The sequence below is a fragment of the Vigna unguiculata genome, chromosome 7 (assembly GCF_004118075.2).
Source record: "Vigna unguiculata cultivar IT97K-499-35 chromosome 7, ASM411807v1, whole genome shotgun sequence".
Lineage (NCBI taxonomy): Eukaryota > Viridiplantae > Streptophyta > Magnoliopsida > Fabales > Fabaceae > Vigna > Vigna unguiculata.
In genome coordinates, this window is record NC_040285.1 from 27,505,649 (window position 1) to 27,519,938 (window position 14,290).

Below are 14,290 nucleotides of genomic sequence, written 5' to 3' on the forward strand. Positions count from 1 at the left end.
ATGCCTCTTCCAATTTTCCCCACACCCACTCTCATCATTCCCATAATCACCGACCTCGCCGTCTTTATCACTCCCCTCTGGATTGCAGTCATCGTCGGCGTTATCCTGGGCTGGGCCTGGAAGCCCAAATGGGCTTTCGACCCAAAACACGCTCTGCAAAAGCTTCGACCCCCTCGCTCCCCCAATCCCGCATTCACCTACCCCGCCACCACTACCACCGCCGCCGCCGGTGAGAAACGCGCCACCGGGAATGCGGTCGTGACGGAACACGATTTGCTGCACTTGTGGAAGTTGGTTGAGGAGAAAGACGGAGGCCCCGCGTGGAATCAGATGATGGACCGTTCTACCCCCACCATGAGCTACCAGGCGTGGCGTAGGGATCCTGAGGTACATAGGCCTTACCGTTTTGAACTTGTTAATTGATTGATTGATTGATTGATTCAACGGTGTGATGATTGAGGGTGCGTGTGTGGCAGAGTGGACCGCCGCAGTACCGGAGCAGGACGGTGTTCGAGGACGCGAGTCCCGAGTTGGTGAGGGATTTCTTTTGGGACGACGAGTTTCGGTTGAAGTGGGATGACATGCTTATACATGCTTCCACTATACAAGAGTGTGCTCTCACTGGAGCCATGATGGTGCATTGGGTGCGCAAGGTTAGCTTCTTCTACTCTCTCTCTCTCTCTTAGTAATGATACCGAGAGAAGTGCTTGCTGAAGTTGTTTGTTGATGATGTTGTGCAATTGTGGCTACAGTTTCCCTTTTTTTGCAGTGACAGAGAGTATATCATAGGGAGGCGAATTTGGGACGCTGGCCAAATTTACTACTGTGTCACTAAGGTTCCTTCCTATTATTATTATTAATTTCAAATTAAAATGCCTTTTTTTGTTCTAATTAATTGCGAATGAAATGCTTCTCATTAGTGTGCTTGGTAATTTTTCATAAGCCTCTTCCTTTCTAATATTTTTAAATATTTATTAGGGAAGAAAATAAAAATGAAGAAATAAATAAGTAAACTTCTCTCTAAACTAAAATTAAATTAAATTCTGGAACAGATTCACCTACTGGCTGTTTCGTAGAAGTTTTTGTTCTAATTTGTAGAAGCTCTTAGGGAATGTTTGATGAGTTTCTTCGTAAATACTTCTAGAAGAGGAAATAAGAAGAAAAAAGTGAAATTAGTTTCTCCCTTCCTGATTTGTTGTTCTCTAAATTTTTATTTCTATCTTGAGCTTAAGTTAGTTTTAGCCTATGGAGGAGTTCATTCCGTTCTTTTCGTATTAGTTTTTCACTCTAAAAGTGGTTATGGAGAATTTTGTCCAAACGATTATTCTAATGTATTGTGTATAAACCAATTTTATCCATTGAAGAACCTTTTTTCTTTTATGATAGTTTGTGAAGAAGTTTATCCAATTAGTGCTTACTTTTAGTGTTCGCTTATGTCCATTATGAAATTAAGGTTGTACTTAGATCATGTACGGATTCATTTGGCTTGTCTTTTTTTGTTGAGTCCGTCTTTGATGCTAATTTGTTTATTTGGTTTGGCTCGTGTGTGAAGAGTTATAGAGCTATGGTTGGTTTGTGTACAATGCATCGAGCTGTCTTGGACTTACTTGATTGAGTCTTTTTGGAAGTATTAATCAAATTTAGCTTATGGGAATTAAATAAGCTGTTTTCAATTTGAAACAGTGTTTGTTTGGTAATTATAATAGTTTTCAGTTTTTCAGGAACCATCTTTTTTCTGGTTTGTGATATTGACTTGTGGCTTGTTTTTCTTCTTCAGGGAGTACCTTGCCCCTCCATGCCAAAGCATAACAAACCTAAACGAGTTGATTTATATTATTCAAGCTGGTGTATTCGTCCAGGTAGCAGGCAGTTTAGAGCTTGATTCTTGAAAGTAGTCTTTATTTAACTGACATTTCACTTGTTTAGAAATTATTATCATTTCGTGTTTGTGCATATCAAAACTATAAGCTGTGATTTTAGGAAAGATTACAAATATGTAGTTTGGAGACTGGGAGTGGAAGTTTTTCCTTATCTATCTTAATATTTTTTATAACGAAATCTGTGAAGGCTTTCAGATATTTTATTTGGAATGGTTCTCGTCTTCAGAGAAGTAGTATAGTTCTACTTGTGAACCCTAATGCTCACTTTCAACCTTTGACACATGGTTTACCTTTTTCTATCTTGGTGATTTTGTCGACCGCTGAGCATTATTTCACCTTAACTTGATTACTCAATGTCATTGAACTCTGTTAAAAAAATTACAACATATGTGAAACCATTTAGAGCAAACATTATTTTAATTGTTTCTCAGTATTTTCTGAGGTCTTCCATTCCTTTTAATTGTGACCATTTTATTGCACTTTTCTCCATGGAGCCTCTTTTATGTCTTCTTTAATGACCAAAGTACCAAACCTCCTTAGGTTAGTTTGGCATCCTATAAACTTTCTCTCGTTTACACTCATATAATTTGATTTCTCTTGTATTTCATTCTTCTGGTTATGCAATCAGCATCCCATTCTCTGCTGCATATAGCATTTTTCTCTCTTGACACTTCACTCACTAAATTTTTCTACCATGCATCATGTTGGTCTTATAGATGTTTTAGCATTTTGCTATGTTAGTCTCAAACTATACTAAACGTAAATTGTGTTCCATGTTCTGTCTACTCCTGCTTGAACTCATTTTTTGAGTTTACTCCTTCCTCATAAAAATTCTCTTAGAATTTGAAATCCAACTGGGGTTGGATTGAACTGGTTTTGGTTCATAATAGGATGGAACATGACCATAATCTTTTTATTTTCCTTTAAGTAGATTTTTATCAACGGAATGCCAAAGAGATCTTTAACGGGTTTTTGTTCTATGTTTTGCTTATTGGTCTTAGTCTGAAAACATTAAATACACCCTATTAAAGGCTATAAATTACTTAAATAAATATCAAACGACTATTGGATTTTTTATGTAATAAATACTTTTCTTTGAGTAAGAAGTTTTTATTCTTGACTTCTCATCATGTGCCAATAGGAACATAACATCATACAAAAAAACCATGTATAAATTTTGTATTATGTTCATTAATAGTTGTTCTATAGACAATAGATACTTATGTTCATCTGTTGCTTATCTGGATCCAGTCAAATCAAGGAAAGATGGCCAGCTGACTTCATGTGAAATATTATTGTTTCATCACGAAGATATGGGCATACCCTGGGAAATCGCTAAGCTTGGAGTTCGACAGGGTATGTGGGGAGCTGTGAAGAAGTTTGATCCTGGACTACGAACATATGAGAAAGAAAGGGCTTCTGGTGTACCATTATCTCCCTGTGCTCGTGCTGCTAACATCAACACTAAAATCAGTATGGACTACCTTAGTTCTCTGGAAAACTCGACCACCGATTTGTTAGAGACTGAAAATGAAGATTCTTCTGACAAACCAGTTGGGAGGAACATACCTAAGCTTCTAATTGTTGGTGGAGCCATTGCTCTTGCCTGCACCCTTGATCAAGGACTACTAACTAAGGCAGTTATATTTGGAGTAGCCCGAAGGTTTGCGAAAATGGGAAGGAGGTTGTGACATATTATGCTTTTGTCTTTCAGAAATGGCCATCCAATTTCCTCTTGCAGTGGAATTAGAAGTTGAGATGTTACTTCTTGCGTTGGAGCTACTACTGTTTATTGTGGATCTAGTTGGCAGCCACGGTTCAAGAGGATGGTATTATTCTTTCTTCATTTGTTTGATCTTCGAGGCAGCTTTTAACTGGAAATACGAAATAGGAACATTGTATCTTTATATCATTAAAGATTCTGGAGCTGCAGGAATAACATCATATCCAGGTTTTTCTTCAGTTCATGTCCTTTTATTGTTTGCCTTGGCCGTATGATTGTATATCTCATCTTTTTCTAGCGCTTGGTTTTGAAAAATACAGTGATCAAGGTATGGTAGCTTTCAAAATTATATTGCATGAATGTTTATTCTGCCTGACAAGTCTCTGTAGATAAAACGAGAAAACCAGTTGATGAATTCAAGTAACACTTTGCTCCAAACATGGTTTACTCGTAATAATTAATAGACTTTTTTAATATTACATGCTATGTTAATAATGTGCTTGCATAATTTTACAAGAAATGAGAGTTAGGTAAATTTTTAAATTAACATCAAAATATCATATATGACTTGGATTATAAAATATTAAGTTTAATAAACAGTCACGTGCAAATTTTGTACGTGTTTTCTGTTTTGGAAAGTTGTTCTTGAATAAATAAAACTAAAACAATAAAGTTTAAATCAGTCTTCTATTATTGATTGTGATTAGATTTTTGCTTCTCCAAAATTGTGGATTACTAGTGACCCAACTGGTTCACAATTTTCAGTTTAATTGGCCGTTTTTATTTATGGTTAATATAAATTTAATCTCGAAGAAAGTTGAACTAGGTGGCGTTAGAGATGAAAATTTTCATATACATGATGTTATGCTCGAATTTTATGTTGTATCATTTCCTCAGGATATTGTTTGGTATAATTGAATTTGAGTTGTATTTTCATTTCCAACTATCATAATTGAAATTGATCCAAATTAATAAATCTTATGTTTGGGTTGTGTACAAAAATAGTGAAATTATAATTCTGAGTTGAATGGTTATCGGAGTTAAACTGTAAATTGAAAAGAGAGCTTAAAATATTATGTCGTTTGCTATAAATAATTGAAAAAAAAAAACATCTTAAAATGATTAAAATTTAGAGATGTTTATTAGATCGAAATTGTCATTTTACAATGATATTTCAATCGAAAGAAAATGACCAGAAATACAAGTACTTTGAATCCATTAAAAATGTTAAAGATGAAAATTTGAAAAAAAAAAAGAAAAGCGGAGGGATTAGTTGGTAGAGAAAGGTGGCATCTTAAATAATTATAAACCTAAAATACCATTCATCATATTCAATTTAATTCGACTCATGTAACATAGTGAAGATCAAAGTTCATTCACTCATAAATTAACTTATAAAAAGTCAGGATAATTATTTAATTTACTTTACTTTAATAAATATCTTTGCAGAACTTTCTATTGACTTCTTATGTCTAGTATTCACATGATTTGGAAAAGTTATTAAAATTTGACTTTTTTGTACATTTTTTTTTGGATAATTTTCTAAATAAGTTCTTATTATAAATTTTTAAATTTCAATTATGTTCACATTTTAAAATTTTATCAATTATTTGTCATCAATCAAATTTTAATAAAACAAAAAAATAATATAAGCATAGGGACAACACAAAATTTATAATAAAAAAATTACATTTTATGAAACATACAAATTATATCAAGATTTAATAAATATATGAGGTAAAACATTAAATACATATTATAAAAACTAAATTAACTAACTTATGCAATGAATTTTTTCACAAAAAAAGAGTTTTAATTACATTTACCGATAAAAATATAAACATTATTTACATAAATGCAAACATCGATTCATCTCATTTTAAGATTCCAATAAACTATTTATTGTTTTAAGAAACCATGTCAAGCCAAAGTCTAATTTTAACCAAAGTTTCAAAAAGTGTTTCTTTTCAATCGTATTTCAAAGCATAAATGTCCTTCATAAATTTAGTAGAAATAGAAGTTTGCATCCTTCAAAAAAGTTGGAAAAACTTCTATATATTTACCCTGACTTCCTTTACAAATATCAACGCATGTAGTTAAATCAAGACAACCCTTAATTATACCATCAATGTTTATCTTAAGTCAATTAGAAGATGAAACCTGTCATATTAGGTATGTAAATGAAACTACATTACCTTCTTTAGTTTGAATATTGACAAATTTCAATACCAAAAAATTATAAACAATATTACTCATGCTTCTTACATTTATTTTAAGGCATATGCATTAACTCCTTAATTTGAAAAACAGTAGAAGTAAAAGCAATTGAAACCCGAGATCTACTATGCATCCTTAATACTATGTTAAATTGACGGTGAGGTAAAAAACATTTATTTCTTATACTTAGACTTAAAAAATCGAATACGCTTCATTCTAGCCCAAGTCAATTTGTCATATGAAAACTCCAAAGCCTAAACATATAGGTTTTTATTTTCCAATTGAATATCAGTAACTTACAAAGTATCATTTATCCTAAAACTACACAAGATAGACCATTTAATGATGACCAATCATCATTTATGTGTCTCCCTAGTTCAAACAAAATATTGAATCCACTGTTCCAATTGAAGAAAAAACTTAATTGACCATTTATAAATTTGGAGGTTATAGAACAACAAACCAAAAATCACAAAAGAGAGAAGTATCTTAAAAAGTCTAACAAAAGAAAAAGAAACATCAATATTGTAAAATTTACTTTTAGCAATAGTTATTCATGAGTTGAGAATGTGTTATACTCATGCAAGAACGATGTCAAATTATACAAAAAAATGATTTATATCACCTTTGTATAGTTTATATTGTATTATGTGCATATCCAAATGTGTAACTGAAACATTATCATCCAATTATAAATAAAAAAATAAATCCAGAGTTAAGGCATTGAGATTTTATAACTTGATAGCTCTTTAACTTTCGGCCAAATTGTTTTTCATTTTTTTTCGGGGTTTAACATCTTCAAATTCTATATATATATATATATATATATATATATATATATATATATATATATAATCTAATTATTGATTTTTCATCTAATTATTTTTCAATAATATATACTTCAAAATATTAAGCTATAATTTTCTGAAAAAATGAGAACATTAACGTTTAGTTATTACACTTTTTTATTCTATACTTCTTCCATTCTATTTTATGGAGGTTTGATGGGTTAGGGAATGTTATGGATTTTTTGAATATACTCTTTATCTGTCTACTTAATTATTAATTAAAGATAATTCTGAAAAAAAAACATTAATACACTACTAAAGTAATAAAAATATAATTAATTTTTTTTTTCAAAAACGTATGGAATTGAGGAAGTGAATATTTAATTATAGGTATGTGTCCAAATGTGACTAAAAAATCTTATATTGGATATAGTAGACAAAGTTAAACACTTTCTATAAATATTCATAATATCATTGTTTAAGGTTTTTTTTCTAAAATTGATGTCAAATGCATAGAACTATAATTCATCCAATGACTTTTAATTGTATGATGAAATATATGAATAACCCACGTATAATGAAATATATGATACAATTTTTTTAAAATTAAATTAACAACATAAATCATCATGTATTATAATAATTAATAATTATTTTTTAATAATAACCCAAATTTATTAAAAGTATACAAAACATTTTAAATCACATGTCAATTCAAACAAATTTAGAATTAAATTAAGATCTGACGCCATTTGATTGTGTTCCCTCTTCTACCGTTCTTTTTGCTGAAAGAGTTGCACTAAAAGATAAAAGATATACTTGGACAATGACAAACTTGTTCTTAGTAACAATTATTTTTAATATGTAAGATTGGAATATTTGAATTTCAGTTTTACTGTACTAAGTTTTAGTTTTTATTTTTTTTAAATAACCACTTTTGATTTGTAATACTGTATAACACTAGATAATTAAGTATTAAAAAGATGTTAATTAACAATTGATACTTAAAAAGAAAAGACTCTTATGATTCATAAATTTTTTTAATTTATTTATCTTAAAATAAGTGTCAAAGATTATAAAATAGTGATTGAAAATTTTGAGAAATGAAAACAAAAAAAAATTATAAGGAATAAAATTAAAAATCTTATAAAGATGAAGAATAATAATTTTGAATTCTATAAAACTGAAAAATTAAAATTAGAAATAATAGACAGTGTACCTTAAGCGAATTTCAACGTTTAATATATCAATATCTGTGATATGAAGCCAGCTTTTTCATCTCATCAAGCTGAGACTAATTATAATAATCCATTTGTGTATTAATAATAGATATGGTTCCACTTAGAAGGCTAAAATAAAAATTCACTTATTTTATAAAGATTAAAATTAATCATTTGAAATTTTATAAAAATAAAAAACAAAAGAAACTTCATCTGTAAGGATTATATTTGGTAATAAAATTGAGTGAAAGCTTAAAATCATGACCAAAAAACTTTAGTGAAACTAACCCTTAGTTAAAAAGTTGTCAAATAATAAATATTAATTATTAAACTATATCGTAATATTAGGTAATTGCATTTTTTTATAACTTTAAATTGTTTTTTAAATTTTTTTCGTAATCCAAATTATTTATATAAATTAAAATTAAAATTATATTTATGTAAACAGATATTTTTTATTATAATTTAAATAATTATCATTTTCACTAATTAAAACTATAATGAACTATATAACACTGAATTGAATCAATAATTTAAAAAGGCGTAACAGTGAAATAAGGATTAAAAAACTAAATAAATATAAATAGACATTAAGGTTCTACTTTAACAGATAAAATAACAAATTTTAATTTTATTAAATAAATAATTTTAAAAAATAAATGAAATGCCACAGCTGGAGATTCTCTTCACTGCATGCTCTTCAGTTCTTATGATAAGTGGGCCTCTCAATCTTTTGTTTCATAGCCCATGAATCTCTATCACACTCTTGTTACTTTCTTTCTGCTCCCTTTTCGATTCCTTTTTCTGGCAGAAAAATCGAAATCCCATTTCACTTCCATTGCAATTATTATTAATGTATTTCCCAAACAGAAAATGAAAGCCGTTCCTTCATTCAACTAATAATAATTCAACACCCATTAGATATTCAAGCAACACGTTCTTCGCACGCTACACACCTGGCTCGTACGTGTCTCACCTTAATCAAATTTTCAGTCACAGTCACAAAATCCGCATTACCCAGACCTACGTTGAATTCAACTCTGGAAAAATATCTAAGTAAATAACATTTTCTTACCCTAAAATGCTATAATACTCGCACGTGCTTGACCCCACTTGCTACGATCTAGCGGTGCGTGAGCATGAAATTCACGCTGCATGCCACGTGTTGCCATGCTGCAGGCTCAGGAGAAGCTCCACGCTGCTACAAATAACGCTACTCACATCACCTTCCTTCAAGCCAAACACTCTCTCTATGCACTAACAACATTCACTCTCTCGTCACTGTTCTTCACAACTCTTCTGTAACCGGTGAGTCACTTTAACTTTCTCTATAACAATTCATGTTTCGTACTAATTTTCTCACACTACCACACATTTTGTTCAATTGTTTAGATCTTAAGCATTTTCTCTCAATACATGGGAAGGTATCGGTGTATTGTTGATGTATATCGGTTTGATCTGTTTGACTAGTTACTGTCATTGTTATCGTTTGTTGTTAGTGGTGAATTTTTGGTGTTGCATGCAGAAAGCACAAGCATGGCAACGGTGTCGATGGCATCCTACGCGGCGTCAAAAGGCGCGTGGAGTATGGAGACGGAGGTGAAATCATCGGTTCAGGTGAACCTGAATCGGCAGGATTTGAAATATGATGGGTTGAGATCTCTGGACAAAGTCCATGTGCGAAGCACGCATGCGAGCAAAAAGAGAAGCTCTTTGTATGCCAAAAGTGGGCGTGAGAAGGTTTCGGAGAAGATCGAGTGCGGGATGAACTTGATCTTCGTGGGAGCTGAGGTGGCACCTTGGAGTAAAACTGGAGGACTCGGTGATGTTCTGGGAGGTCTTCCACCAGCTTTGGCTGTAAGTGGATTAATTGATTGATTTATTTCTCTTAAGTGGTTTAATTGTTTTCTTATTAAACTGTCATTAAACCATGATTAAATTAAATCAACTATAAAAATTAATGTATAAGACTTTGTGGAGAAAATCTAAATTAGATATGTAGAAGGTGTTCCAATAAATGAGCTCAAAGGCCTAAAACTCTAATAATAGTTTTAGTAGTTAGAAAAAAGATGTACAAATCGAGGAATAGATTGCATAAAATAAAATAAAGAGTGCTTATTATATTATATTTATTATTATTTTTTATGATTTAATTATTTAGTTTTTTTCTTTTTTGTTTGTTCTTTCGTTCTTAGTATATTTTGATTTTAATTTGTAAAAATTAATAATTTAATATTTATTTTTCAAAAATTAATACAATTTAATTATTTAACTTGAGATAAATTATGGATTTTTTTATCAAATATAACATTAAAATTATAAATTATGTTAATTACATTATAAAAACAAACTATTATTATTAACAAAATCAATTTTTTATGAAAAATTCTTAATATTTTTTAATAAATTTAACAGAAAAGATGAGTCCTTGAGTTCATACAGAGAAACATAAAAATTCATATCAATATTCTTATTATTCTTCTTTTCTATTATATTACCTTATGTTAATGAGTTAAAATTTAATATTTATTTTAGTTGTAATTTTATATATTTATTTAAATATAAATATGTATTATTAATTTCTATAATCTATGTAATTTGAATAAAGTTGGTGTTAAAATAATATAATTCGAAGACTTGCATAAAAAAGAAAAGAAAAATTATGTTGCAGTGTGTATGTGATTATTTTAAGTGGATTAATAAATTATCTTTGCTATCTTTGGTACTATTGTTGTAGGGGTAACATAATAGTAGTTTTGTGGTTAAAAATATTAAAAATTTAAAATATAATTAAGGAAAAAAAAATAACATGAAATATAAAATATATTATATTTATAATTCATGATTTTAACCCAGTTTTGTACTATTTGATAAAGGGGCATGGACACCGTGTTATGACAGTGTCACCGCGCTACGACCAATATAAGGATGCATGGGACACTAGTGTGACGGTGGAGGTAACTTTCTTTTGTTCTCGTCATGTATCTGTACAAATCTAAGTAACTCTTGGTTCTTGATTGAACTGTTTCATTTTTATTTTTTCTTTTCGTAGGTCAAAGTTGCTGATAGAATAGAGACTGTTCGTTTCTTCCACTGCTACAAGCGAGGTGTTGATCGTGTTTTTGTGGACCACCCTTGTTTCCTTGCCAAGGTTATATACTTTTGTTGGCATGAATATTTATAAGATAGAATACACCGTAACACCTTCAAATTAAACTAAGCATTTCTCTTACATTTTGATTTTAAAAGGTGTGGGGCAAGACCGGTTCTAAACTCTACGGCCCTAGAGCTGGAGTGGATTATGAAGATAACCAACTTCGATTCAGCTTGTTATGCCAGGTAACTTCCCCTATAGTTTAACCTGCACAATTTTTTATTTATGATAGAGTACATAGCCTATAGCTCATAAGTAATGTTACCGCGGTAATTCGCTTCCCTTACGGCTAACACACGCAATTGTCTGAATCATATCTACACATGCTCCCTCTGTTTCAATTGATTTAATTTCTCAAAGAAAGGCCAACTTGTATTGAAACATGTAACATTGTCGACTATCTCAACGGCCATTTGCAGTGTTAATTCGTTATCCTGATTACATTTTGAGATCATGGATTTGAATTGACTCTGATATTTGTTGACTCTGGATATGACGTTATCAATGTGTTCAACAACTTTCAGGCTGCACTTGAGGCACCAAGGGTTTTGAACTTAAACAGCAACAAATATTTCTCGGGACCATATGGTATGGCTCTCTTGTTAATTCCCTGATCTTCGATATTCGGTTAAGAAAAACCTTTAAAGTTGGTTTACAAGCTTTCTCTGTCTTGGGGCAGGTGAAGATGTGATCTTTATTGCCAATGATTGGCACACTGCTCTTCTTCCATGCTACTTGAAATCAATGTATCAGAACAGGGGGATTTATAGACACGCAAAGGTGAGGATTTTATTTACTTTCTGCACGTTTGTCTTCATCAATCACCATTTAATCTTTCCAGGGAAAACTCACTTTCCTTGGTCCAATCATGGCAGGTTGCATTCTGTATTCATAACATAGCCTACCAGGGTAGGCATGCCTTTGAAGACTTCCCTCTTCTCAATTTACCAAATGAATACAGGAGCGCTTTTGACTTTACTGATGGGTAAGACACCGTTATCTGTTCCGAAAAAACTTACATGTCCTAAATTTAGTATTTTATTTATACACTTGACTTCTACACATCTAACATCGTTAATATACTCATGCTTCATTCTCAGACATCTTAAGCCTGTGAAGGGAAGGAAAATCAACTGGATGAAGGCTGCAATAATAGAATCGGACCTAGTGCTCACTGTAAGTCCATATTATGCCCAGGAACTTGTTTCCGGAGAGGATAGAGGTGTAGAATTGGACAATATAATTCGCAAAAATGGCATCTCTGGTATCGTGAATGGCATGGATAATCGGGAGTGGAGTCCAAAAACTGATAAATTCATAGATATGCACTTTGATACAACAACTGTAAGTGTTATCTTCCCTGTTATTAAACATGGTTTGCTCAATGATATGAAATTGTGGACCATATTTAGAAATTAGTAAGTCCTTATCAAATTGGCGTTCTTAGGTCATGGAAGCAAAATGCCTGCTGAAAGAGGCCCTTCAAGCAGAGGTTGGCTTACCTGTAGACAGGGATATCCCTCTGATAGGCTTTATTGGTAGGCTTGAAGAGCAGAAAGGTTCAGATATTCTTGTGGAAGCTATCCCAGAGTTCATTGACCAGGATGTTCAGATCATAATTCTTGTAAGTGCCTTGAATCGATCATTGCTGTGGTATTAATCCGTTTTACTAATACCGCTAAAAGATAAAAGTTATATATGCTCATGGTTCTAACTTCTATCCCTTTTCTTCTTCCCCAGGGAACTGGCAAAAAGAGCATGGAGAAGCAAATTGAGGAACTAGAGGAAATTTATCCGGACAAGGCCAGAGGGATAGCAAAATTCAACGGTCCCTTGGCTCACAAGATTATTGCTGGATCTGACTTCATAGTGATACCAAGTAGATTTGAACCCTGTGGTCTAGTTCAGTTGCATTCTATGCCATATGGAACGGTATAGACTATTGGCCTCTTTTTCTCTATTTCCTTCTCATCCACTACACAACATTTTCTGACCCTTTAAACAATAAATGTTTTCCCCAGGTGCCAATAGTTTCTTCCACCGGTGGACTCGTTGACACCGTTAAAGAAGGGTTCACTGGATTCCACATGGGTGCATTCCACGTAGACGTAAGTAAAGTAAAAAAATAGTCTTGTCTTGGTTTTTATCTGATAGATGAGCGAATCTGAAAGATTGTTACTGGGGTTTTTCTGTAGTGTGAAGCAGTTGATCCTGATGATGTGGAAAAGTTATCATCTACCGTAAAGAGAGCCCTTGAAACCTATGGTACCCCAGCCATGGAAAAGATTATCCGGAACTGCATGGCCCAAGACTTTTCATGGAAGGTAAGCATGTGTGAAAAAAAATAAAAATGGTACATCGCGTAAACGAAGGAGGCAAATTCTGTTTATCTTATATGATTGTGATGATTATGATACAGGGACCAGCCAAACAATGGGAAAAAGTGTTGTTGAGCCTAGACGTTGCTGGCAGTGAAGCTGGAATTGAAGGTGATGAGATTGCTCCTCTTGCAAAGGAAAACGTGGCCACTCCTTGAGCATCACCATTGAGATCCTTTTTCTTGATATGATCATGGACGAGAGTTATCTAATACATATATATATTTGTTCAACCATTTCAAACGAAGGGGCGAAACTTCAATTTCAAGCAAAGTATCAAGCTAACTATCGTAAAGGTTTTTCATAAGCAAGGTCTTGCCGTCAAGGAAATTTGAAGTACCTGAGTTTTGTAAGTTTAAATTGCAGTATAAGGTGAATAAATGTCAATGTACCTGAGTTTTTATTTTCTGATGTTATTGGCTTAGTCTCACTGCTCTTTATGTACATATTACAAATCAAATAATAGTACTATGTTTGCCATCAAGATTAACGTATTCACATGGATGTTGATTTCTTTGCAATGTATCTTTAGGATATCCCTAAGAATTTGATCATTAGTTTATAGGAATAATCATTCATTTTTTCAACTTTAAAAAAAAAAATTGGATTTAAGTTCTAATAACGAAAATATTACAAAGTACCTAAAACAATTTATTAAATATTTTTTAATGTTTGATGACTATTGTTCATTACATTCAATAAATCTTAGTTGCTTAGGAGTCGAATTACAATTTAAATACTTTGAAATGTCTTTTGAAGAGTAACCCGTAACAGAATCATGGTCCAAAACAAACAATATATTGAAAAGACACTCATCGTTCCTAACATAACAATGCTGCCGGAGCGACTAACATAACAATGCTGTCGGAAGACTTGGGTGGAATCGGAACAATTATACATGTAATAACCAAAATATTCCTAACATTTATA

The 14,290-nt window shown here is 31.9% G+C and overlaps 2 protein-coding genes across 2 annotated transcripts; both read left to right on the top strand.

The window, feature by feature from the left end:
- On the top strand, positions 1 to 3,976 carry LOC114191943. Its single transcript, XM_028081409.1, has 5 exons — positions 1 to 387; positions 477 to 653; positions 753 to 836; positions 1,778 to 1,859; positions 3,132 to 3,976. The coding sequence occupies exons 1-5, from the start codon at positions 1 to 3 to the stop codon at positions 3,569 to 3,571; spliced, it is 1,170 nt and encodes a 389-aa protein (XP_027937210.1). The 3' UTR covers positions 3,572 to 3,976.
- Positions 3,977 to 9,011: 5,035 nt separating this feature from the next.
- Positions 9,012 to 13,856, top strand: LOC114192393 (granule-bound starch synthase 1, chloroplastic/amyloplastic-like). Its single transcript, XM_028082100.1, has 14 exons — positions 9,012 to 9,136; positions 9,354 to 9,685; positions 10,705 to 10,785; positions 10,881 to 10,979; positions 11,078 to 11,167; positions 11,507 to 11,570; positions 11,662 to 11,762; positions 11,858 to 11,967; positions 12,083 to 12,326; positions 12,430 to 12,606; positions 12,723 to 12,914; positions 13,004 to 13,090; positions 13,178 to 13,306; positions 13,402 to 13,856. Exons 2-14 carry the CDS (start codon positions 9,365 to 9,367, stop codon positions 13,516 to 13,518), a joined length of 1,812 nt encoding a protein of 603 aa, XP_027937901.1. The 5' UTR covers positions 9,012 to 9,136; positions 9,354 to 9,364; the 3' UTR covers positions 13,519 to 13,856.
- The last annotated feature ends 434 nt before the right edge of the window (positions 13,857 to 14,290 follow it).